The following is a 15,787-nucleotide window of genomic DNA, read 5'->3' as shown; positions in this document are numbered from 1 at the left end:
CGCCACCAGCCAGAACTACCAGATCCCGACCTACATATCTCCGGTGCCGGATCTACTGGCTTGGGCAGTCGACGCCTTCAGCGTCCCCTGGAAGGGACTAAAAGCGTACGCTTTACCGCCACCTGTACTCCTTCCCAAAGTCGTCCAGAAGATCAGATCGACACGGAACCTCAATCTGACTTTGGTTGCGCCCTGGTGGCCAGCGAGGGCTTGGTTCGTCGACCTCAGAGAGCTATCCGACGGCAACCCCCTGCCATCCCAGATTGGCCAAACCTGCTGATCCACCCTCACAGCAGACAGCCACACCCAGGACCAGACAGGTTACGTCTTCACGTCTGGTCCATTTACAGAGAGCTTTGAGCGCCAAGGGCTACTTGGCCAGAGCGGCTAAGGCCATCACGATGGCACATAGCCCAACCACCAGGAGCCTTTATGATGACAAGTGACAATCCTTTGAGAGCTTTTGCAGGAGTAAGCACCAAGACCCCTCATCTGCATCGCCTCAATTCCTGGCCAAGTTTATGCTCCATCTGCGACACAAGCGTAAGCTCAAGGGCAGTACTGCATGACCTACATTGTGGCGCTCAACTCAGTCCTGGCAGTCCTGAAAGATAGACGCATGACGAAAATCCCGGAACTCCAGGCACTGCTCCGTTCATTCAGACTGGAAGACCAAAAGGCGAAGTTCCGTCCCCCAGGCTGGGACTTGAATGTCATTCTCACCTCGCTGAGAGACGCGCCTTTCGAGCCACTCGAAACGTCGTCATTCTACAACCTGACCAAAAAGTTACACGCCCTAGACGTCACATGGGTCCGCTTTGAGCAGGAAGCACACGGAGCCGTGCATCTGGGCCTGTGCTGGGACTTCATCACAAAGAATCAGCTCCCAGGCCAGCCCGACAGATCGTTCCTCATCCCCCCTCTGTCATCGATTGTGGGCGCGGAAGACGAACGAGAGCTCCGTCTATGTCCGGTTAGAGCACTTCGTTGCTACATCCGACGATCTGATGAACGCCATAGACAACGACGCCTCTTTGTACCGGTATCTGTGATCTCGCGAGCGGAGGTCAGCCGCAACACGATTGCCTTCTGGCTACAAGCCATCATCCTCCAGGCCTATGAGGCCGCGGGACTGGACCCTCCAGGCTCCAACAATCCGCATGAGATCCGGGCGGTCGCCTCTACCATGGCGCTTCACAGCAACTGCTCTCTACGCGCCATCATGGAGGGATGTTTCTGGCGTTCCAACACGGTCTTCGCCAGTCACTACATGCGAGACGTCGCTTTGGAGGACGTGTAAGGCACGCACAGCTTTGGTCTGTTAGTAGTGGCCCAACAGGTCCCCACTACTACACGCTGACCACGCCTCCACCTCCAGTTCCGTCCGATAAAGATGCAGTAAAGAGTAATGCAGGGTAAGTAAAAAATCTAGGAAAGATATTTTTTATATTTGTATACTTATCCTGCATTACTGCGTCTAAATGGACCCGCCCATCGCAGATCTACCTCCCCACGATGCCTTCCGATGTTTCGGACTACAGAGTAATGTGATGATCCGTGACGTCACTTCCTTTGGGACGTGAGAGCTGCATGATGGGTTGGCCTCTCAGCTTCACACAGCTCACACAGCTCTTTTCTCTGTCAAGAACAAGCAGTAATATGCATTAAGGAGTAATGCAGGATAAGTATACAAATATAAAAAATATCTAAGTTTGTTACCATACTAAGAATGAAATGATGTTGACATGTACTGTCCGCTCACATCAAACAGACCTACACTATAGAACCAACACCCACACTTTATTTACTTTATGGCTAAAAGTTTTCACTATTTTAATCTCTTAGTTAATTGCAGCGAATTGAAGTTAATTTTATTCTATTTTACATATTATGGTTTTGGGCCCTGGTGTGCTGAATAGTGTTGCCTATGGTGGTCATCCCATCTGTAGTAATCATGGAGATTTCCTTACCTTTCCAGGGGGTTGAGAATGTATACACTCAGCACAAGCCTCTTGTCTACTCAATCGTAGATCAGCTGATCAAGGGCAAGCTGAAGGAGTCCAGCTATCCCTACCTCGGCCCCAGCCAGCTCAAGGACAGGTAACAGTACTAACACTGCTTTACTTCATCATGTGACCTAAAGCAGCCATGGTACATTAGGATGTATTATGCCCCAGAAAGTAAAGGTCATGTTTTTATCTCATTTCTGTATTTCTGTACACAGACCAATTATATCATACAATGGGGTCCTTGATTTACATGCAACCCCTATTTATCAAATGTTGAGTAGAATCTAACAATCTGCTCACTCAGAATGTACCTGGTGAGAAACTCTGCCTACTATTTTCACACTTTTATCATATCCTCAAGTTATCACTAAATACATCCTGCAGAAAGAATTTGTCATTATGCTATGCTAAGTTGGTCCTGGAGTTTCTTTGAGATTTCTGCTTTAATGAAGCTCTTAAAGGAGTCAAGTTTCACCTCCGAGGTACTAGAATCAATAACAATATATTACACTGCCATATAACACTATAAATAATCAAGTCTTGGCAAGGTGGATGATAGAGTAATGAACCATGTTTCTGGGCTACGATGAAACGCAAAGTGGATTATAAAGTAATGTCCCATGTTTCTGGGGTACGATGAAACGCAAAGTGGATTATAAAGTAATGTCCCATGTTTCTGGGCTACGATGAAACGCAAGGTGGATTATAAAGTAATGTCCCATGTTTCTGGGGTACGATGAAACGCAAAGTGGATTATAAAGTAATGTCCCATGTTTCTGGGGTACGATGAAACGCAAGGTGGATCATAAAGTAATGTCCCATGTTTCTGGGGTACGATGAAACACAAGGTGGATTATAAAGTAATGTCCCATGTTTCTGGGGTACGATGAAAGGCAAGGTGGATGATAAAGTAATGTCCCATGTTTCTGGGCTACGATGAAACGCAAGGTGGATTATAAAGTAATGTCCCATGTTTCTGGGGTACGATGAAACGCAAAGTGGATTATAAAGTAATGTCCCATGTTTCTGGGGTACGATGAAAGGCAAGGTGGATCATAAAGTAATGTCCCATGTTTCTGGGGTACGATGAAACACAAGGTGGATTATAAAGTAATGTCCCATGTTTCTGGGGTACGATGAAAGGCAAGGTGGATGATAAAGTAATGTCCCATGTTTCTGGGGTACGATGAAACGCAAGGTGGATTATAAAGTAATGTCCCATGTTTCTGGGCTACGATGAAACGCAAGGTGGATTATAAAGTAATGTCCCATGTTTCTGGGGTACGATGAAACGCAAAGTGGATTATAAAGTAATGTCCCATGTTTCTGGGGTACGATGAAACGCAAGGTGGATCATAAAGTAATGTCCCATGTTTCTGGGGTACGATGAAACACAAGGTGGATTATAAAGTAATGTCCCATGTTTCTGGGGTACGATGAAAGGCAAGGTGGATTATAAAGTAATGTCCCATGTTTCTGGGGTACGATGAAAGGCAAGGTGGATTATAAAGTAATGTCCCATGTTTCTGGGGTACGATGAAACGCAAGGTGGATTATAGAGTAATGACCCATGTTTCTGGGTATGATGAAATGCTATGTGGATTATAAAGTAATGACCCATGTTTGTGGGGTACGATGATACGCAAGGTTGATTATCAAATAATGACCCATGTTTCTGGGGTACGAAGATACTCAACATGGATTATAAAGTAATGTCCCATGTTACTTGTGTATGATGAAATGCAAGTTGGATGATAAAGTAATAACCCATGTTTCTGGGGTACGATGATACGCAAGGTGGATTATAAAGTAATGTGCCATGTTACTGGGGTACATAGATATTCAACGTGGAATACATGATGATACTTAATGTGGATTATAGACTAATGTCCCATGTTGGTTGGTGGGTTGGTTTGTTGTTTAACGCCGCACTCAGCAATATTCCAGCTATATGACGGCAGTCTGTCACTAATCGAGACTGGACCAGACAATCCAGTGATTGATATCATGAGCATCGATCCACGCAATTGGGATCAATGACATACATCAACCAAGTCAGCGAGCCTGACCACCCGATCCCATTAGTCGCCTTTTACGACAATCATAGTCACCTGTTACGGCAAGCATAGTCACCTTTTACGGCAAGCATGGGTTGCTGAAGACCTATTCTACCCCGGAATCTTCACGAGTCCCATTTTACTGGGGTGGATACTCAAAGTGGATTATGGAATAATGTCCCATGTTACCGGGGTGGATACTCAATGTGGATTATAGAATAATGTCCCATGTTACCGGGGTGGATACTCAATCTGGATTATAGAATAATGTCCCATGTTACTAGGGTAAATAGATACTCAATGTGGATTATAGAATACTGTCCTATGTTACTGGGGTGGATACTGAATGTGGATTATAGAGTAATGCCCCATGTTACTGGGGTGGATACTCAAAGTGGATTATGGAATAATGTCCTGTGTTACTAGGGTGGATACTCAATGTGGATTATAGAATAATGTCCAATGTTACTGAGGTGGATACTCAATGTGGATTATAGAGTAATGTCCCATGTTACAGGGGTGGATACTCAATGTGGATTATAGAATAATGTCCTATGTTACTAGGGTACGAAGATACTCAACATGGATTATAGAGTAATGCCCCACGTTACTGGGGTGGATACTCAATCCGGAATATAGAATAATGCTCTATGTTACTGGGGTACGAAGATACTCAACATGGATTATAGAGTCATGCCCTAGGATAGAGTGGTAGAAAGATATTCAACATGGATTATAGAGTAATGCCCTAGATTAGAGTGGTAGAAAGATACTCAACATGGATTATAGAGTCATGCCCTATGTTAGAGGGGTAGAAAGATACCCAAGGTGGATTATAGAGTAATGCCCTAGGTTAGAGTGGTAGAAAGATACTCAACATGGATTATAGAGTCATGCCCTAGGTTAGAGGGGTAGAAAGATACCCAAGGTGGATTATAAAGTAATGCCCTAGGATAGAGTGGTAGACAGATACTCAACATGGATTATAGAGTAATGCTCTATGTTACTGGGGTACGAAGATACTCAACATGGATTATAGAGTCATGCCCTAGGTTAGAGGGGTAGAAAGATACCCAAGGTGGATTATAAAGTAATGCCCTAGGTTAGAGGGGTAAAAAGATACTCAACATTGATTATAGAGTAATGCCCTAGGTTAGAGGGGTAGAAAGATGCTCAACATGGATTATAGAGTAATGCCCTTTGTTAGAGGGGTAGAAAGATACCCAAGGTGGATTATAGAGTAATGTCCATGTTAATGGTGTGGTATCTTAACTCTTCATACAAAAGATTCTTAAGTTAATTACTTGGCATGATGGGACTGTTCCTGTTTTCCATGATATGCCCCCCAAAAATAAAATACAAAGGGCTAGTAAAGTGAAAAAATGATTGCGTTTGTGTTGTGACCTTTGATCTTGACATTGTGAATATATAATTAAAATAACAATTAAAAATGTCTGTAACAAGCTTTTTATGGCTTATTTGGTATTTGGTATTTCCTGCCTCCCTGGCCAAATGTAAGGCCAGGGAGGCAGAAAATACGGGAGGGCCAAATGTCAGCCATTTGTCCCTACCCTATTTCCTCCCTCCCTGGGTTTACATTTAGCCCTCCCCTATTTCCTGCCTCCCTGGCCTTACATTTGGCCCTCCCCTATTTCCTGCCTCCCTAGGCTGACATTTGGCCCTCCCCTATTTCCTGTCTCTGTGGCCTTACATTTGGCCCTCCCCTATTTCCTGCCTCCCTGGCCTTACATTTGTCCCTCCCCTATTCCCTGCCTCCCTGGCCTTAAATTTGTCCCTCCCCTATTTCCTGCCTCCCTGGCCTCACATTTGGCCCTCCCCTATTTCCTGCCTCTGTGGCCTTACATTTGGCCCTCCCCTATTTCCTGCCTCCCTGGCCTCACATTTGGCCCTCCCCTATTTCCTGCCTCCCTTGGTTTACATTTGACCCTCCCCTATTTCCTGCCTCCCTAGGCTGACATTTGTCCCTGCCGTATTTCCTGCCTCCCCGGGTGTACATTTGGCCCTCCCCTATTTCCTGCCTCCCTGGCCTTACATTTGGCCCTCCCCTATTTCCTGCCTCCCTGGGTTTACATTTGGCCCTCCCCTATTTCCTGCCTCCCTGGCCTTACATTTGGCTCTCCCCTATTTCCTGCCTCCCTGGGCTGACATTTGGCCCTCCCCTATTTGCTGCCTCCCTGGGCTGACATTTGGCCCTCCCCTATTTCCTGCCTCCCTGGGTTGACATTTGGCCCTCCCCTATTTCCTGCCTCCCTGGGCTGACATTTGACCCTCCCCTATTTCCTGCCTCCCTGGGCTGATATTTGGCCCTCCCCTATTTCCTGCCTCCCTGGGTTGACATTTGTCCCTCCCCTATTTCCTGCCTCCCTGGCCTTACATTTGACCCTCCCCTATTTCCTGCCTCCCTGGGCTGACATTTGACCCTCCCCTATTTCCTGCCTCCCTGGGCTTACATTTGACCCTCCCCTATTTCCTGCCTCCCTGGGCTTACATTTGACCCTCCCCTATTTCCTGCCTCCCTGGGCTGACATTTGACCCTCCCCTATTTCCTGCCTCCCTGGGTTGACATTTGGCCCTCCCCTATTTCCTGCCTCCCTGGGCTGACATTTGACCCTCCCCTATTTCCTGCCTCCCTGGGCTGATATTTGGCCCTCCCCTATTTCCTGCCTCCCTGGGTTGACATTTGTCCCTCCCCTATTTCCTGCCTCCCTGGCCTTACATTTGACCCTCCCCTATTTCCTGCCTCCCTGGGCTGACATTTGACCCTCCCCTATTTCCTGCCTCCCTGGGCTGATATTTGGCCCTCCCCTATTTCCTGCCTCCCTGGGTTGACATTTGTCCCTCCCTTATTTCCTGCCTCCCTGGGCTGACATTTGGCCCTCCCCTATTTCCTGCCTCCCTGGGCTGACATTTGGCCCTCCCCTATTTCCTCCCTCCCTGGCCTTACATTTGGCCCTCCCCTATTTCCTGCCTCCCTGGCCTTACATTTGGCCCTCCCCTATTTCCTGCCTCCCTGGGTTGACATTTGGCCCTCCCCTATTTCCTGCCTCCCAGGGCTTACATTCTCCGTCAAGACCGAGGGGCCAGTTTTCAGTGTTGTTACTAACAAGGCATAAGTTGACATGATACAATTTAGAAACCCAATGCGGAAGTAAGCAGACTTTGTGTCGGCCCGATCGTTGTAATTGTGCAGCATGTCAAACATCAGGGACCTGATTTACCCCCAGTAACGGGAATTCCCTGTGTGGCAGATTTTTACGTTTGGGGGACGGTTTCTCCTGTCACGTTTTATCTCCTGTTTTTCACTATTTCCGCTTTTCAAATTTAATTTTGTTCAAGTATTTGTGATTATGTATAACCTAAAGTATTAAAATCTGCCATGTTGTCTTTACTTGCCCTTTAACACTTATGTGTTTGTTATTTGTTTTGCATTTGCACAGACCACAAGATATTGTCATATTTGTGATTGGTGGCTGTACATATGAAGAGGCCTTGGCAATCCACAACATCAACAGGTCAACGCCAGGAGTTCGAGTAGTGCTTGGTGGCACAACCATACACAACTTTAAGAGGTGGGTGGTCAGCTCTCTCTGAAGTAGTAACACACCACCTGATGTACCATGGTGGGTGGTCAGCTCTGTATGAAGTAGTAACACACACCACCTGATGTACCATGGTGGGTGGTCAGCTCTGTATGAAGTAGTAACACACACCATCTGATGTACCATGGTGGGTGGTCAGCTCTGTGTGAAGTAGTAGCACACATTACCTGATGTACCATGGTGGGTGGTCAGCTCTGTATGAAGTAGTAACACACACCATCTGATGTACCATGGTGGGTGGTCAGCTCTGTGTGAAGTAGTAACACACACCACCTGATGTACCATAGTAGGTGGTCAGCTCTGTGTGAAGAAGTAACACACATGACCTGATGTGCCATGGTAGGTGGTCAGCTCTGTATGAAGTAGTAACACACACCACCTTATGTACCATGGTGGGTGGTCAGCTTTCTCTGAAGTAGTAACACACCACCTGATGTACCATGTTGGGTGGTCAGCTCTGTGTGAAGTAGTAACACACACCACCTGATGTACCATGGTAGGTGGTCAGCTCTGTATGAAGTAGTTACACACATGACCTGATGTACCATGGTGGGTGGTCAGCTCTGTATGAAGTAGTAACACACACAACCTTATGTACCATGGTGGGTGGTCAGCTTTCTCTGAAGTAGTAACACACCACCTGATGTGCCATGGTAGATGTTATCTCTGTATGAAGTAGTAACACACACGACCTAATGTACCATGTTGGGTGTTCAGCTCTGTATGAAGTAGTAACACACACGACCTGATGTACCATGGTGGGTGGTCAGCTCTGTATGAAGTAGTAACACACACGACCTGATGTACCATGGTGGGTGGTCAGCTCTGTATGAAGTAGTAACACACACCACCTGGTGTACCATGGTAGGTGGTCAGCTCTGTATGAAGTAGTAACACACACAACCTGATGTACCATGGTGGGTGGTCAGCTCTGTATGAATCAGTAACACACACCACCTGATATACCATGGTGGGTGGTCAGCTCTGTATGAAGTAGTAACACACACCACCTGGTGTACCATGGTGGGTGGTCAGCTCTGTATGAAGTAGTAACACACACAACCTGATGTACCATGCTGGGTGGTCAGCTCTGTATGAAGTAGTAACACACACCACCTGATGTACCATGGTGGGTGGTCAGCTCTGTGTGAAGTAGTAAAACACACCACCTGATGTACCATGGTGGGTGGTCAGCTCTCTTTGGTCTAGTAACACACACGACCTGATGTACCATGGTAGATGTTAGCTCTGTATGAAGTAGTAACACACACCACCTGATGTACCATGGTGGGTGGTCAGCTCTGAATGAAGTAGTAACACACACCACCTGATGTACCATGGTGGGTGGTCAGCTCTGTATGAAGTAGTTACACACATGACCTGATGTACCATGGTAGGTGGTCAGCTCTGTATGAAGTAGTAACACACACCACCTGATGTACCATGGTGGGTGGTCAGCTCTGTGTGAAGTAGTAACACACACCACCTGGTGTACCATGGTAGGTGGTCAGCTCTGTATGAAGTAGTAACACACACCACCTGATGTACCATGGTGGGTGGTCAGCTCTGTGTGAAGTAGTAACACACACCACCTGATGTACCATGGTGGGTGGTCAGCTCTGTATGAAGTAGTTACACACATGACCTGATGTACCATGGTAGATGTTATCTCTGTATGAAGTAGTAACACACCACCTGATGTCCCATGGTAGGTGGTCAGCTCTGTATGAAGTAGTTACACACATGACCTGATGTACCATGGTAGGTGGTCAGCTCTGTATGAAGTAGTTACACACATGACCTGATGTCCAATGGTAGGTGGTCAGCTCTGTATGAAGTAGTAGCACACATTACCTGATGTACCATGGTGGGTGGTCAGCTCTGTATGAAGTAGTAACACACACCATCTGATGTACCATGGTGGGTGGTCAGCTCTGTGTGAAGTAGTAACACACACCACCTGATGTACCATAGTAGGTGGTCAGCTCTGTGTGAAGAAGTAACACACATGACCTGATGTGCCATGGTAGGTGGTCAGCTCTGTATGAAGTAGTAACACACACCACCTTATGTACCATGGTGGGTGGTCAGCTTTCTCTGAAGTAGTAACACACCACCTGATGTACCATGTTGGGTGGTCAGCTCTGTGTGAAGTAGTAACACACACCACCTGATGTACCATGGTAGGTGGTCAGCTCTGTATGAAGTAGTTACACACATGACCTGATGTACCATGGTGGGTGGTCAGCTCTGTATGAAGTAGTAACACACACAACCTTATGTACCATGGTGGGTGGTCAGCTTTCTCTGAAGTAGTAACACACCACCTGATGTGCCATGGTAGATGTTATCTCTGTATGAAGTAGTAACACACACGACCTAATGTACCATGTTGGGTGTTCAGCTCTGTATGAAGTAGTAACACACACGACCTGATGTACCATGGTGGGTGGTCAGCTCTGTATGAAGTAGTAACACACACGACCTGATGTACCATGGTGGGTGGTCAGCTCTGTATGAAGTAGTAACACACACCACCTGGTGTACCATGGTAGGTGGTCAGCTCTGTATGAAGTAGTAACACACACAACCTGATGTACCATGGTGGGTGGTCAGCTCTGTATGAATCAGTAACACACACCACCTGATATACCATGGTGGGTGGTCAGCTCTGTATGAAGTAGTAACACACACCACCTGGTGTACCATGGTGGGTGGTCAGCTCTGTATGAAGTAGTAACACACACAACCTGATGTACCATGCTGGGTGGTCAGCTCTGTATGAAGTAGTAACACACACCACCTGATGTACCATGGTGGGTGGTCAGCTCTGTGTGAAGTAGTAAAACACACCACCTGATGTACCATGGTGGGTGGTCAGCTCTCTTTGGTCTAGTAACACACACGACCTGATGTACCATGGTAGATGTTAGCTCTGTATGAAGTAGTAACACACACCACCTGATGTACCATGGTGGGTGGTCAGCTCTGAATGAAGTAGTAACACACACGACCTGATGTACCATGGTGGGTGGTCAGCTCTGTATGAAGTAGTTACACACATGACCTGATGTACCATGGTAGGTGGTCAGCTCTGTGTGAAGTAGTAACACACACCACCTGATGTACCATGGTGGGTGGTCAGCTCTGTATGAATCAGTAACACACACCACCTGATGTACCATGGTGGGTGGTCAGCTCTGTATGAAGTAGTTACACACATGACCTGATGTACCATGGTAGATGTTATCTCTGTATGAAGTAGTAACACACCACCTGATGTCCCATGGTAGGTGGTCAGCTCTGTATGAAGTAGTTACACACATGACCTGATGTACCATGGTAGGTGGTCAGCTCTGTATGAAGTAGTTACACACATGACCTGATGTCCAATGGTAGGTGGTCAGCTCTGTATGAAGTAGTTACACACATGACCTGATGTACCGTGGTGGGTGGTCAGCTCTGTATGAAGTAGTTACACACATGACCTGATGTCCCATGGTAGGTGGTCAGCTCTGTATGAAGTAGTAACACACACCACCTGGTGTACCATGGTAGGTGGTCAGCTCTGTATGAAGTAGTAACACACACCACCTGATGTACCATGGTGGGTGGTCAGCTCTGTGTGAACTAGTAACACACCACCTGATGTCCCATGGTAGGTGGTCAGCTCTGTATGAAGTAGTTACACACATAACCTGATGTACCATGGTGGGTGGTCAGCTCTGTATGAAATAGTAACACACACGACCTGATGTAATGTGGTGGGTGGTCAGCTTTCTCTGAAGTAGTAACACACCACCTGATGTCCCATGGTAGGTGGTCAGCTCTGTATGAAGTAGTTACACACATAACCTGATGTACCATGGTGGGTGGTCAGCTCTGTATGAAATAGTAACACACACGACCTGATGTACCGTGGTGGGTGGTCAGCTTTCTCTGAAGTAGTAACACACCACCTGATGTACCATGGTGGGTGGTCAGCTCTGTATGAAGTAGTAACACACACCAGCTGATGTACCATGGTGGGTGGTCAGCTCTGTGTGAACTAGTAACACACCACCTGATGTCCCATGGTAGGTGGTCAGCTCTGTATGAAGTAGTTACACACATGACCTGATGTACCATGGTAGGTGGTCAGCTCTGTATGAAATAGTAACACACACGACCTGATGTACCGTGGTGGGTGGTCAGCTCTGTATGAAGTAGTAACACACACCACCTGATGTACCATGTTGGGTGGTCAGCTCTGTATGAAGTAGTAACACACACGACCTGATGTACCATGGTGGGTGGTCAGCTCTGTATGAAGTAGTAACACACACCACCTGATGTACCATGGTGGGTGGTCAGCTCTGTATGAAGTAGTAACACACACCACCTGATGTACCATGGTAGGTTATTGAGGTGGCGACATGGTCAGTTTAAGTACATATATGTTTCCTGTTATTTTATAGTGTGTGTTTGTCCATGCATTTGTTCCTGGGCAAACACACTTCCAGGTGTATGTCCCTACATCGAAGTGTTCAAAATTTGATGATTGCACTTTTCCCAAAAAAATTCTAATTCTCATGGTTATTTAAAAGGTAGTGATGTAATTAATGTTAAACATGGGGTCAACTGAAGTACTTGGGTCCCCACTTGCATGTTCAGCCATGAGAGGCATGTTTGTTTGTTTGGTTGTTTGTTTGTTGTTTAACACTGCACTCAGCAATATTCCAGCTATATGATGGCGGTCTGTAAACAATCGAGTCTGGACCAGACAATCCAGTGATTGACATCATGATCATTGATCCACGCAATTGGGATCGATGACATGCATCAACCAAGTCAGTGTACCTGACCACCTGATCCTGTTAGTCACCTAACATAGCATAGTCGCCTTTTACGGCAAGCATGGGTTGCTGAAGACCTATTCTAACCCAGGACAAGAGCCATGTAATATCTGTAGACAATAAAACCTAGTATTGTGAAAACCTTTTTCAGTAGATTATTAACATAGATAAAGAAACAGAGCTTGCAGCTGCATTAGTTGCTGACCAGTATCAGTATCATTTCAGTTTCCTGCAAGAGATTTCCCAGGCTGTTGGAGCATCATCACCCAGTCATAATATGGGAAGAGGGATTCGGCGATGATGTTCACAGAAGCATGAGAATCCATTAAGAACAATTTCTTCCAGTGCATGTGATGGTTTCCATGATGGATCATTGTTGAATAATTACAGACATTTTCTATGTAAAATGTTGACAACTCTTACTCTTATGGCTTGTGATGTGGCTCCCAAGTCCATCCGATTATGTTGTTTTGATGTATCACTATTTGATTTATACACAGTTCAACTATTGAATGTCACCTTTATAATATGGGACTGAAAAGAAACAGATTCTAGCTGAAAATGAATGTATTATGTTTCAGTTCCAAATTCATTATAAATGAAAAGCGATATTGTCAATAGGAAGCCAGTGATTTGAGCAGCTCAAATTAAGACGACCCTGTAACATCATGTTCATACAAACTGCTGCCACACTTAGTGAGTAGTAAGACCATATTGGTGCTCCTTGACCTCATACTCAGCATGGTGATCCACTCCAAGATGAGAATTCTGTGCTGAAACCCAAGATCATGTGGCACAATGTGGCTTCTGTAAAACGTTTTGCCGAAGCTGATCCCAGAGATGTTCAACATCCACTCCATCCTCCTTAAGCCTTCTTGTCAAATAGCTGCATTATGTATTATGTTTATGTTGTTTTACTTGGTTTATGGATCCATTGACTGTTAGTGTTAACCAGGATTGGGGGGTGGGGTGAAAATACCTGTTAAAGGCTTAATTAATGGCAACTGTCATAATCACTCTCATAAATAAAACTGACTAATTGTTTTCGGTCTGACTGTACATGCTCAGAGACCTCTAAATATTTGCACAAACACTATTCACATGTAAACGCTATTTAATTTTTACCATTCCTGTCACATTTCCAAAAAATGTTGAAAGGGAAATGAATACTTTGAAATTTTTTCTCATCCTATTGACCCTATATATATATATATATATATATATATAGAATATATTCTTTCAAATTAAAATAAATAATGGTCTTATCTTTAGCTCACCTAACTGAAAGTCAAGGCTAGCTTCCTTACTTAGTTTGGGTATAACATGCACTTTCCGACATTTGCGTATTTCGCGCACGGGCTCGCCAGGCCATTTAGTGATGTGGTCGAGAAGGGTATGTCCGAAAGGTAAGGCAACCTGGAGGGGCTTTATGGTCGTTTAATTACTTTTGATGGAAATTTTGAATTTTGAAATATGCCATACTAAAAAGGTAGGGGAACTGAAGGATAAGGCTAGCTTACTAACTTAGTTTGGGTTTTAACGTGCGCTTTTCCACATATGCGTATTTCGCGCACGGGCTCGCCAGGCCATTTGGTGATGTGGTCGAGAAGGGTATGTCCAAAAGGTAAGGCAACCTGGAGGGGCTTCATGGTCGCTTAATTACTTTTGACGGAAATCTGGAATTTTGAAACATGCCATACTAAATTGGTTGGGGAACTAGCTAGTGACTGACTGACTGATATAGAAGATTTAACGTGCGCTTTCCGACTGCAGCGTATTTCGCACACGGGCCTGGCCAGACCATTTAGTGTATTCCGAGAAGGGTGAAAGTGGTGTGTGCAACCCAAGAGGGGGCTTTTAGGGGTTGCTTATATCGATTTTTTTGAAATTCTAAAATTTGGAATAAATGCCGAGGTGGGTGGAGGAGGGAACTAAGGGAGCCGGGTGAGGTGGGTGCTTGTATGTTTATTGGATTTTGGATTGGTAGATTAATTAGTTTTTAGATGCGCTTAATTAGGCCTGTTTTGATTAGGAATACGCCTAGGGCCTTGAAGTTTTCTAGTTTATTTTGAGGGTTTAGTATATCATCTAGAGTAGGAACCTTATTTAGATTGAGGTTGGTTTGTAGTGTGGTTCTGTGTGTTTGGTAGCGGGTGCAGTGGATGAGTGCGTGTTCTGTGGTTTCGGGTTGTTTGCAGCAGGGGCAGTTGCCCGTGGTGTGTCTTTTAAGTTGTTTTAGGTGGTTATTTAGGTTGGTGTGTCCTGTTTGGAGTTTTGTAATTAATCTGTCAATTTTTTTAGAGGGGTGTAGGATTTTAGGTTTGGCTAGTGGTTTTCTGAGCACTTTTTTGATTTGGCTATTTGAGTTTTGATATTGATTATGCCATTTTTTGGTTATTTTTTGTTTGTTTACACTTTTAATTTCTGATTTTGAGATGGGTAGGTTTAGGCTTATTTCTGGTATTTTGAGAGATAATTTAGCTGCTTTATCGGCGTTTTCGTTGCCGTAAATTCCTACGTGGGCGGGGATCCACAAGAAGGTTATTTGTTTGCCTGCTTTTGTTAGGTCGTTGGAGCTTTTAAGTATTTGGTTTATTAATTTAGGTCGTTTTTTGGTATTTTTGTTTTGGAGGGCTTGTAGCCCACTAAGCGAGTCAGTGAGAATTAGGATTTTTTTGTTGTTTTTTGATTGTTGGTTATGCAGGGCTGAGGCCATGCCCATAAGTTCAGCCGTGAATATAGATTGGTTGTTAGGGAGTCGGTAAGATTGTGTGGATATAACTGGTTGTGTGGTATGGACTCCGAAACCTGTGTGGTTGGAGATCGGGTCTGAAGATCCGTCAGTGTATATGTGACACCAATTTGGCCAATTTTCGTGTATGTAAGAAAGTGTGGTGGTTTTAGCTATGTTTGGGTCGGTTTGTTTATTTATTTGGTTAGTTAGCGTTGTGTCTATTTGGGGTATTTTGAGTTGAGGGGTGAAGATATTTGATTTTTTGCAGTTTTGTTTAAGATTTTGAGTTTGGTGTTCATTGAGGTAGTTAGTTATTCTTTGGGATATTGGGGTGAGTAAGGGGTGTTTGCGAGCTAGAGCTTGGTTTCTTGGGCTAATGTTTTGGTTAATTAGGTTTTCGATGAGAGGGTTTGTTTGGGACGCGGCCCAGAAATTAAGGCTTAGATGTTCCCTGCGTAGATTTAGTGGCATTTCTCCTGTTAGGGCCTGAAGTGAGGTGTAGGAGGTGCCATGTTGGGTGCGTGTAATTAGT

The 15,787-nt window shown here is 45.2% G+C and overlaps 1 protein-coding gene across 2 annotated transcripts in view; it reads left to right on the top strand.

Moving 5' to 3' along the window:
* Window positions 1-13,565, top strand: part of LOC124127126 (vacuolar protein sorting-associated protein 45-like) — a 90,533-nt gene extending 76,968 nt beyond the window's left edge. For both annotated transcript variants that reach the window (XM_046490580.1, XM_046490581.2), the window contains exons 12-14: window positions 1,979-2,100; window positions 7,525-7,656; window positions 12,747-13,565. In XM_046490580.1, coding sequence (XP_046346536.1) covers window positions 1,979-2,100; window positions 7,525-7,656; window positions 12,747-12,822 — 330 coding nt within the window. In that variant the 3' untranslated portion in view covers window positions 12,823-13,565. The remainder of the gene's footprint in view (window positions 1-1,978; window positions 2,101-7,524; window positions 7,657-12,746) is intronic.
* The last annotated feature ends 2,222 nt before the right edge of the window (window positions 13,566-15,787 follow it).

Source organism: Haliotis rufescens, unplaced genomic scaffold, assembly GCF_023055435.1.
Source record: "Haliotis rufescens isolate VD_foot unplaced genomic scaffold, xgHalRufe1.0.p SCAF_1, whole genome shotgun sequence".
In the NCBI taxonomy this organism is placed as follows: Eukaryota; Metazoa; Mollusca; class Gastropoda; order Lepetellida; family Haliotidae; genus Haliotis; species Haliotis rufescens.
The sequence above is the reverse complement of the archived record's forward strand: the minus strand, read 5'-3'. Positions and strand labels throughout refer to the sequence as shown.